We start from the raw sequence: 10,550 nt of genomic DNA, 5'->3' as shown, positions 1-10,550 counted from the left end.
CTTCATATCTGGTGACCAATGCCTGTATCTGATGGCGCTTTCCCTCCCCAGATAGAACGAGAGGCTTCCTCGTCTTGCCACTGTGCATTGCAGCATGTCTTCCCTCAGAGCTGTCCATTTCACGCATCGGAAAAGAAAGTGTTCCACTGATTCCCTCGCTTGTCCACAGGCACAAAGGTCTGACTCGACCGCCCCAATCCTGCTCAAAAAACCGTTCAGTCTCGCCATTCCGGTTCGGAGCTGCGCCAATACGCAGGCCTCCCTTCGCTTCAGCTTGTCATAGAGATGGCGCGTGTGCTTGCCTAGTAGTGCTACGTCCATGGCCTTTGAGAACTTGCCCACGCTTACAGGTAGAACTCTTGTCGCCCGTTGTCTTTCCATTGCCAGCCTCATCGCGGTAGACTTGGCCTGGGGTATTTGGGAGTCGGGTGTGCGTCCTTGCTTCGACGCTCTCTGGGCTGCTGCCTTGGCATCTGACCCCAGCGCGAAGTCAATCTCCGCTGGTATCCACAGAAAGTTGACCGAGTTCCCTCTTTGTCGGTGCAGCCTGGCCAAGTCGTAGATTTGCCGTATGATGCTTTGGCCGGATTGCTGCCGCGGCTGTCCAACTGCTGCCAGCGCTGACTGGTTCCTAGTGATCACGGTGATGTGCCTGTGGCAGATGCTAGCCGGTAACTTCTCCAGGGCCATTGCGATGGCTGCTAGCTCTGCTGTATATGGGTTCTGCTCTTGTCCCAAGAACCAACAGCATAGTTTGTCACAGTCTCGCTAGTTCATGTTGAAGAGAGTATCCCGTGCAAGGCCGCCCATGCCAAACAATGCCCTTCTTTACGGATGAGCTGGTTGCGATCACGATTCCCGAAATTTTGTTGACCATCTCGGCCGCCTTCCCTCGATCGGCTTCGAGCGTCGGTCGTAGGCGAGGTACCCAGGGCGGGACGGCGTATTCCTGGATTGTCTCCATCCGGTCGACTCGTACTCCTTCGGCCACGCGGGCAATTTTCTGCAGCGGAGATACGAATCGTACGGTGGTCCGGACTTTCTTCATGGCAAGGGGATGCGTTCCGGGTAGCGTGTGGATGTTGATCCACAGACTGGCTGCCGCCTGGGCGTGTCGTTCTCGTACGGGGTAGATGCTCGCTTCAGCTTCCACCACGGCTGTTGCCGCGGTTCGAAAGGCTCCCGTGATGGCCAGGGCCCCGATCTTCTGCGCCCTGTTCAGCCAGCTCAGTGCCTTTTCCCCGCACGCATGCATCCAGACATTGGCAGCGTAGTCCATGACCGGGGCTACTGTCGCAACAAATAGCTGTCTCGCTGTCCGCGGGGAAAGCATCTTCAGCCTCTTCAGGGCCAGAGCGGCTGCGAGGCCCTTAGCTGCCGTCCTAGCAATGTGCTGCTTGTAGCGGAGTTCGCGATCCATCACGACACCTAGGATTTTCGCACTTTCCTTCGGTTTGACCACTTCGCCTTTGACCGAGAACGGTTGTTCTGAAAATCGCTCCATGTTCCTCGTGAAGTGTATGATGGCTGTCTTTTCGCCTTCAAACTGCGCACCGCTCCGTTTCTCCCAGTCAAGGGCTTTGTCGATGATAGCTTGGATTCCAGTGCGGTTCGACTCCGCTGACGGGCCCGTTACCCAGGCAGTGTAGTCGTCCACGAAGGCAATTGCGCCTCCGTTCGCGTCGATCTTGTGCTGCACTAGGTCGGCGTTGAAGAAGAGGAACAACACTGGAGACAGCGGCGATCCTTGCGGAAGACCCGCTTGGGGCAGCTCTTGCCGTCCAGATGTGAACCCGTTTACGGCAATGGTCGCTGTGCGCTTGGAGCAGAAGGCGTCGATCCACTTGACCAGGGGTTCAGGTATCCCTCTTGCCTTGAGCCTCTGGAGAAGCCTGTCTTTGAAGACCCCATTGTATGCGCCCTTGACATCGAAGCTGATCAAACTGAGCACCTTCCTAGCTCTCCATGCTTTGTAGATGTGTTCCTGAAGCAGAAGGAGAGCCTGTTCGGTCGAGCGTCTCTTCCTGGCTCCGAAGTGGTTGGCGGGTAGAAGGCCGCAGGTCTCCACAGCATGGGATAAACGCTCCGCAATGACTGCCTCCAGTATCTTACCCAGCGTGGAGAGCAGCGAGATGGGTCTCCAGGACTTGGCTAGAGTGTATTCGCTCTTCCCTGGCTTCTTCAATGGGATGATCTTGGCATTCCTCCACTGGCTGGGGATGTCGCCGTCTCGAAGCGACGTCCGGAATAAATGGAGCACCCTGTCTTTGACCACTGGCCAGAGCTGTCTCCATACCATTGCCGGTAGACCGTCTTCCCCGGGCGCCTTCCATGGCTTAGCGGACAGGACCTTTTGTTCTATCTCCTCCATTGTTAGGTCTGGCATGTGTACCGGCGCCCGTTGAGGTCGTTGGCCCTCGTCTTCGATTCTCGCTGGCAAAGGTGGGAAGAAGGCGGTGAGTAACTCCTGCGCTTGTTCTGCTTTACCCTCCGTGATGGAGCCATCGGGTCGGACGAGCGGGGGTATCTTATCGCCCATCGTGCCGCTGCCGGTTTGCAGGTACTTCGTTGCTTGCCAGATGTTAGCGTCATCGGCCAGGAAGTCGTTCCAATGCGAACTCTTCTGTCTGCGGATGGCGTCGTGGTACTCTTTGGCTGCCATCCTGGCTCGTTGTTCGAGCTCTGGTGCTGTTTGCCCAATCCTACGTCGAGATCTCGCCTGGTTTCTCCAAAACGTGTATGTCTGGCGAAGCCGTGTCAGGTCCGTTGTCCACCACCGCTTGGCGTATGGTGAGGGTTTGGCTTTAGGTGTCAGGCCGTAGACCGCCTCGGTTACCGCTGCCATGAGCCTGTCCGTCTGCTGCTGGACATTGCCGTCCCAGGGGATGCGTTCGAGGTTTGCTGCCACCCTAGTCCTAATTTCCGCCCAGGGCGCGTTCTTGAAGAGGAACCTCGTCTCACTGGGACGGTCCTCCACCGAGGTGTCAAAAGCTGTCTCGATTGCTCTGTGGTCTGAGCCATGGTCGCAGGAGGTGAATCGCGCATCTGAGTAGTTGGTCTGCTAGTTCTGCAGAGGCCAGTACCAGGTCGATTGTGCTCTCAATGTCGCCTGACTGCCACGTCTTCGTGCCTCTTGGGAGGAGGCTGCAGAGGGAGTGTTTCGTCCATGAGGTTGATGATGCGGTCTCCCTTCGCCTTTGTCTCCGTGGTGAGACATCGTCCCCTCCCCTAAAGCTGGGTCGTGGCGGTTGAAATCGCCCGCCAGGTATGATATCCGTTCTCGTCCCTGTTCCGTTTCGAAACCTCCTAATCAGTCGGTCAATTTCCCTCATTGCATCTTCCAGTGCTTCGTCACTACCACCCTCCACATACACTGACACCATCAGCACTGCCCGATCTGGGAGCCGGATGCGTGCTGCGGTGAGGTCTGCCGACGGCACTGGAATCTGGCTCGAACCTCTATATCGACTTCGTACCCAATAGCATGCTCCGAATTGGCCACGTGGCTTCTCGTCTTGTCGTTGGTATCAGCTTCGTCCCAGTTGTGATGACTCATTGGGACCGTCGATCACCGAGCTTTCGATCAGCCTGAGCATATGGTTCGAGAGATGGCCCAGCACTGCGAGAGTCCTTAGAGTCCCTCGTCGTTTAGCAGACTCTGCTGCACTTCTCTCCGTTTGCAGGACGTTGAGCTGAAGGAATCTTAAGCGTCTTGGGCCCCATTGTTCAACCAGCGTACCCGACAGTTCTTGCTAAATGACTCGTGTGGTCCTCTGCATAGCACGCACTTCAGGACCACGGACTGACACGTCTTGTGGTGGTGACCCTGTTCCGCACACCTTCCGCATCTTTGCGGCTTTTTGCAGGCGAAGGCCTTATGGCCGATCTCCTGGCATCTGTAGCACTGGATTGGGCCTTCCCGGGGCGCGAAAACGGTCGTGTAAGCGGATTCTCCGACGAGATGGAAGTAACGCCCGTCTAGAAGTCGCCTTGCTTCGCTGCCCTTCGTCACGTAGACAACCATCGAGCCGTAGGCCTTGCTTGTATCCTTCCTGCTGAGCCAGGCAATCTTCGCAATGTTGACGTCGTTCTCTGTCCCTAGCGCCTCTGCGGCTCCCGGCAGGATGTTTCCGTCCGCATCGAGGACCGCTGTTCGGTTGGCATTGTCTACCCTCACCGGGTACAACTGGTCTCTCAATACCCGCACTCCAGGAACACTGATCTTCTCTGCCGCTTCCTTGACGAGCTGGACCTCGCCTTCGTCCCTGCAAATTACTCTGACTCGGTCCGGGTTTCGGGCCTCCTTCACAACCGCAGCGCAACGCCAGTCTCCCATGCTTTCCTGTGCCCTGGCCTCTGTCTCGATTGCCTTTCTAATGTCCGCCACCTGGACGTTTCCCTTCTCTTTCTCCTCCACTCTAGATGTATCGATCGTACAGAACAACGTGTCGGTAAAGGATGAAGGCGTCGTGTTTCGCGAGGAGAGGGTGCGCACACCGCTTGGCCTGGCTTGATGGTGGGGTGCGAGCGACTTCGGCGTATGACCCTCTTGCGCTTGGTTGGGACGAAGCCATGGCTACCGGGTTGCGTTGAAGGGTATCAATCTGATCCCGCGCTTGTCTCAGTTCTTCAGACAGCTGGGTCCTGGTGTCTGCAAGTTGGCGATGTAGTTCTTGAATCGCGTCGTGCTGCTTGCAAATCACCTCGCGTAGTTCGCCAATCGTGTTTCGCTGCTCGGTAATCATTCGGTACATTTCGTCTCGTTGTTCGTTGATCGCCTCCAGGAGCATCTGTATACCTGACTTCCCCGTCTCGATCCGGCTGTTGGCTCCATATAGAATCCCAGACGCGCGTGCTCCTCGCGTCGTAACCGCCCGCGTGGTACTCGCTCGCCGCTCTCCTCGACGTGGTAGCCACGTCCTCGAGCGATTGCATGGCTTCGCGAGCTTTCGCGCTCGGTTTCAACGCGCGGCTCGGTCGTCTCGGCGAAGGTGGTTGGTCGGCCACCTCGACCACGATTTGGGGCTGCGCCTCCGCCGCCATCTTGCAGTCCCTCGGCAGTGCCGCCCGACTTTCTCAAAAGGTTCCTGGCCTCGATCGCCTCTCGCCGATGAACCTCTCCCTTGTTTTTCGAATCTTTTTTACTATCGTGCTTTTTTCGGCTCAGATTTTGCAGCCGGGGTTGTCGTCCCCGAGGTCCAGGACCACGTGACGACTGCCCCGGCGGTGGATCCCCCTGCGAGGACGTAACTCTGGCGTAGATGTTCCGACAGTTAGCTAAGGCAGTGGGTTTGGTGATTTGGTGATTGAGGTAATGCCCAAGGTGGTGCCTATAACTATCCACGCATGGTCCATTTAGCCCGGTGGTGGCTTGAATGTATACCTATCCACTAGCTATTCTAACTAGTTCCTCTAGAGAAGGCGAGCTTCTATTACGGATCCTCCTGACGACTTTCTATCTGATGATGCATTGTTATAGGGCCGGAATCCTGCTTGAAAATGGCTGTGCCATATTGTTGGAAAGCCAACAGCTACGGAATTGACTGTACCAATGTGATTTGGGTGCCAAAAGGTGATGAAAGAGGGGCAACCAGTTCATTGATGATGATGTCTGTGTCTCTGTCTCTCTGTCCTGTTCCCACTGCCGCGGGCCTCGCCCTGATCCTGAAAATACTAATGCCCAGCCACTAGTGAACCCCTGAATTCCCCCTCCTCACCGCCTTCCAAATCCAACACACCCCCTCAGTTGAGCCCGCGAGGGCGAAACTGGCTCTCTCAGCTGCCACTACCTTCCTGAATCCCTTCTGCCACCCTATTCTCTGTTTCTTCCTTTTTCCTGCTCTCTGCGAGCCTCTCCCTCACATCAACCAGTCCCATCTGCTCCCTGAAACTAACAAACTGCTCCTGAACAAGCGCCTTCGTCAGGCCATCTGCCATCATCTCTGCACTCTTGGTGTACATGACGTCGATCTTTCCAGCTGCGTATTCCTGCCGTAGCCAGTGGTTGTGGATGTCCACATGCCTGAGGTTCGTCTTGAGTTTCGCGATCTCCTCTGTAACTAGCCGGATTGTCTGAGTGTTGTCAACTTCAATGACTAGGCGCTGTAAGTCCAGTGTTACGCCCAACTCCTTGAGTAGGCGTGAGACAAAAAGGCCTTCCTTGGCTGCCTGTGAGAGAGCAAGGAGCTCTGCCTCAGTGGTCGATGTGGTGACGGTGTCCTGCTTGTTCGCCCGCCAGGCGATGAGACCACCGAAAAGCTTCATGGCGTAACCTTGGCTGCTTTTGCGATTCAGAGAGTTGTCGGCAAAACTGGCATCGCTGGCAATGCGGAGGTCGTCTGCTCCGCCAAACTGCAGGGCGAGAGTGCTTGTGTGTTTGAGGTAGAGGAGTACGCGGTCGGCGGCCTTCTGATGGGCAAGTCCAGGGTTGGTTGTAAAGCGAGCGAGTCTAGAGACTGCGAATGCGATGTCGGGGCGCGTGATGACGGCGTCGTAAAGCAGGGAGCCAATTTTTCGAAGGTAGGTAATGACATCCCGAGCGGTCGCTATGCCTTCATAAGGCAGAAGTTCTTCCTTGGTCATAGGTGACCCTGAGGCGGTCTCCGTCTGCGCGAGTGTGGCGATTTTGTCGATGTATGACTTCTGGGAGAGCCAAAGCAGGCGGTTCGAGCGGTCACGCAGGATTTCCATGCCCAGAAACCACTGGAGTGGCTCGCCGCCAGTCAGTTTGTATCGTGTGCGTAACTGAATCATCGTTCTGAGTGCCTCCTGGCGCTGAGACTCGCGAAAGGCGATGACAATGTCGTCGACGTAGAAGAAAATGATAACTCCGTTTCTGGTAAATGCGCAAGGTTCGTGGGGTACTGCCTTAAAGCCAAGATTGTCAAGTGCCCTGGAGAGCGTTCGTTGCCAGAGAAGCGGCGATCGGCGCAGGCCATAGAGCGCTTTGTTAAGCTTGAGGATCGTCTGGTGCCGCCGATGCCCTGGTGGCATGCGCATGAAGACGTCTTCGTCCAGATCTGCGTTGACGAATGCGTTGACTGCGTCAAACTGCAATAAATCGAGGTCGAATCGGGCGGTAATCGCCATCACTGTCCTGAATTATCTGCCTGCAAGCGTTGCGGCATAGTTATTTTCGGCTGCTCCTCTGAGCTGTTGGTCGCCTCTGACGACCAGCCTCGCCTTTGCCTTAACAAATCTGCCATGTTTGTCGAACTTGTACACGTAAACCCATCTGCAATCAAGCACCTTGTGCCCTCTGACCCGCTCGTCGCGGCTGGAAATCTCTGTCCAGGATCGCATCTCGGCGTGGCTCTGGAGGTGATCAGCCTCAGCCTGCGCAAAGAGCTATTGCCAATTCCCTCGTCAAGGGGTTCAGCCCAGACCGCTTCCATCGGTTGATCGTTCAGTGGATTGTCAATACCAACAGGGCTTTCACTGATGCCGAGGAGCCTGACCTATGCGCCACCTTCGAATACCTGAATCCATCTGTTGCACTACGGAGAGCCCATGTAACCGGAGATTCTATCCGAAATAAGATCATTGCAGAGTATTTCAAACACCGAGATACCATTTCCAATGTTCTGCGTCGCTGCCCTGGTCTGGTGCACATCTCATTTGATGGCTGGACTGCTCGAAATCGGAAGAGTCCTACTGTATGGGATGACGTGCTTCTTCAGACAGTGAGCATATCGAGACCCGAGATCCTATTGCATACTGGCATGAGCGGCGTCATAGATATCCCCGTCTGTCTCAGATGGCTCTTGATTTCCTCACAGTTCAACCCATGTCTGCAGAGTGAGAGGCTATTCTCGGCATTTGGTAGAATGGTCTCGCCACAGAGGACACTTCTCGATGCACAAATCGTCAGCATGTGCCAAGTACTTCGATCTTGGTACCGTGCAGGCCTGGTCAAACAGGTTGACCCTTTGCTGCTGTCAATTCAGGAGGAGGAGCTGGTGAATCCGCAGAGTTGTGGTGACGATGGAACCATGAATATGAAGGCCACAACATGGTTAAATGATCATACAGCTGTGGGGAGTGACGGAGAGGTGGAGGAGTTCACTACAGGGGGCTTTGGGGATGTTGCAATGGGGTTCAAATTTGACGAAACTGAAATCGAGGATGAGGCTTAGGATACTGCAGGGGTGATGTCAACGAGATCAACATTGTACACATACACATCATACGATGGGCATGTTGATCAACATCACGCGAGGTTTTGAGGTGATGTCAACATCAATTCCATATGCATCCCATGTGATGTTGTGCGGCATTGATTGGAACCTTGCACTGCAGGTTGATCGAGTTCCCTCTTTTTTGATGCAGTCTAGTCAATTCGTAGATGTGTCGTATAATGCCTTGGCCGGATTGTTGCCGCGGTTGCCTAATTGCTGCTAGCGCTGACTGGTTCCTAGTGGCGATGGTGATGTGCCTGTGACAGATGCTGGCCAGTACCTTCTCCAAGGCCATTGCGATGGCTGCTAGTTCTGCAGTGTATGGATTTTGCTCCTCCCGTGTTCCGAGGGCCACGGCATAGCTTGCCACCGTCTCGTTGGTTCTGTTGAAGAGAGTGTCCCGTGCGATACCGCCCATGCCAACAATGCCTCCCTTTACAGCCGAGCTAGTCGCAATCAGGATTCCCGTAGCTTTGTCGACCTTCTCGGCCGCCCTTGCTCGGTCAGCTTCAACCGTCGGCCGCAGGCGGGGTTCCCAAGGTAAGACGGCATATTCCTGGATCGTTTCCATCCGGTCAACTTCTGTTCCTTCTACCGCTCGGGCGAGTTTCTGCAGCGGGGATACGAATCGCACAGTCGTCCGGATTTTCTTCACCGCGAGGGGATGCGATCCGGGCAGGGTGTGGATGTTGATCCATAGCCTGACTGCCGCCTGGGTGTGTCGTTCTCGTATGGGGTAGATGCTCGCTTCAGCTTCCACCACGGCCGTTGCCGCGGTCCCGAAAGCTCCCGTGATGGCCAGAGCCCCGATCTTCTGCGCCCTGTTCAGTCAGCTCAGTGCCTTCCCTCCGCACGCATGCATTCAAACGTTGGCAGCGTAGTCCATGACAGGGGCTACTGTCGCGACAAACAGTTGCCTGGCTGTCCGTGGGGAAAGCATCTTCAGCCTCTTCAGGGCTAAAGCGGCTGCAAGACCTTTGGCTGCCGTCCTGGCTATGTGCTGCTTGTATCGGAGTTCGCGGTCCATCACTACACCTAGGATCTTTGCACTCTCAGTCGGCTTGACCATATCGCCTTTGACAGAGAACGGTTGTTCCGAAGATCGCTCTTTGTTCCTCGTAAAGTGTATGATGGCCGTCTTGTCGCTTTCAAACTGTGCACCGCTTCGTCTTTCCCAGTCTAGGGCTCTGTCAATGATAGCCTGGATGCCTGCACGATTTGCCTCTGCTGATGGACCCGTGACCCAGGCTGTGTAGTCGTCAACGAAGGCAATCGAGCCTCTATTCGCGTCGATTTTCTGCTGTACCAGGTCTGCATTGAAGAAGAGAAACAGTATTGGGGACAGCGGCGACCCCTGCGGCAGTCCCGCTTGGGGCAACTCTTGTCGCTCGGACGTGAACCCGTTTACCGCGATGGTCGCTGTGCGCCTGGAGCAGAAGGCATCGATCTATCTGACCACGGCGTCTGGTATGCCTCTTGCTCTGAGTCTCTGGAGCAGCCTGTCCTTGAAGACTCCGTTGTATGCACCCTTCACGTCGAAGCTGATCAGGCTGAGCACCTTCCTAGCTCTCCATGCCTTGTAGATCTGTTCTTGAAGTAGTAGGAGAGCCTGCTCGGTTGAGCGTCTTTTCCTAGCTCCGAAGTGGTTCCCAGGGAGAAGGCCAAAGGTCTCCACAGCATAGGATAGGCGTTCCGCAATGACTGCTTCCAGTATCTCGCCAAGCGTGGAGAGCAGCGAGATAGGTCTCCAGGACTTGGCCAGCGTGTAGTCGCTCTTCCCTGGCTTTTTTAGTGGAATGATCTTGGCGTTCCTCCATTGGCTAGGGATGTCGCCGTCTCGAAGCGAAGTCTGAAACAAATGGAGCACTCTGTCTTTAACAACTGGCCAGAGCTGTTTCCGTACCATTGCCAGTAGACCGTCTTCCCCGGGTGCCTTCCACCGTTTGGCGGACAAGACCTTCTGTCACGGGGCGTGGTCAGGGGAGTCACGGGACAGGGTCAGGTTCTGGCTAATGACTGAGTTGTGCGATGACGAGAGAGGAAGCTCTCGTAAGGGGACGCTAACGGAGAGGAGATACTGCTGCTAGTGTGGGTCCAGGTCGCGTAGGCACGTGCTGCCCACGTGACCTAAGCAGGTCAGGCTTGGTGCCGTGACACCTTCTGCTCTACCTCTTCCATTGTCAGGTCCGGCATTTGTACTGGTGCCCGCTGAGGACGTTGTCCCTCGTCTTTGATTCTCTCTGGCAGCGGCGTGGAAAAGGTGGCTAGTAGCGTTTGTGTGAGATGTGTGGGTCACGTGACCCCACATCTCTGTGGGGTTATCCACCCACCTCCCCGCGGTCGGCCTCTTTTCCTCCTGCTTCCCGAGCTTTT

The 10,550-nt window shown here is 55.5% G+C and overlaps 3 protein-coding genes across 3 annotated transcripts; all 3 read right to left on the bottom strand.

The window, feature by feature from the left end:
- Positions 1 to 757: 757 nt before the first annotated feature.
- On the bottom strand, positions 758 to 5,043 carry CHGG_08348 (uncharacterized protein; the record flags this gene model as incomplete). Its single annotated transcript, XM_001226274.1, has 5 exons — positions 758 to 3,061; positions 3,373 to 3,459; positions 3,740 to 4,418; positions 4,498 to 4,651; positions 4,704 to 5,043. The coding sequence occupies 5 exons, from the start codon at positions 5,041 to 5,043 to the stop codon at positions 758 to 760; spliced, it is 3,564 nt and encodes a 1,187-aa protein (XP_001226275.1).
- A 732-nt stretch (positions 5,044 to 5,775) lies between these two features.
- Positions 5,776 to 7,089, bottom strand: CHGG_08347 (uncharacterized protein; the record flags this gene model as incomplete). Its single annotated transcript, XM_001226273.1, has 1 exon — positions 5,776 to 7,089. One exon carries the CDS (start codon positions 7,087 to 7,089, stop codon positions 5,776 to 5,778), a length of 1,314 nt encoding a protein of 437 aa, XP_001226274.1.
- Positions 7,090 to 8,386: 1,297 nt separating this feature from the next.
- On the bottom strand, positions 8,387 to 10,083 carry CHGG_08346 (uncharacterized protein; the record flags this gene model as incomplete). Its single annotated transcript, XM_001226272.1, has 5 exons — positions 8,387 to 8,413; positions 8,617 to 8,998; positions 9,089 to 9,477; positions 9,634 to 10,026; positions 10,081 to 10,083. The coding sequence occupies 5 exons, from the start codon at positions 10,081 to 10,083 to the stop codon at positions 8,387 to 8,389; spliced, it is 1,194 nt and encodes a 397-aa protein (XP_001226273.1).
- Positions 10,084 to 10,550: the final 467 nt, after the last annotated feature.

The sequence above is a fragment of the Chaetomium globosum genome, genomic scaffold (assembly GCF_000143365.1).
Source record: "Chaetomium globosum CBS 148.51 scaffold_6 genomic scaffold, whole genome shotgun sequence".
In the NCBI taxonomy this organism is placed as follows: Eukaryota; Fungi; Ascomycota; class Sordariomycetes; order Sordariales; family Chaetomiaceae; genus Chaetomium; species Chaetomium globosum.
The sequence above is the reverse complement of the archived record's forward strand: the minus strand, read 5'-3'. Positions and strand labels throughout refer to the sequence as shown.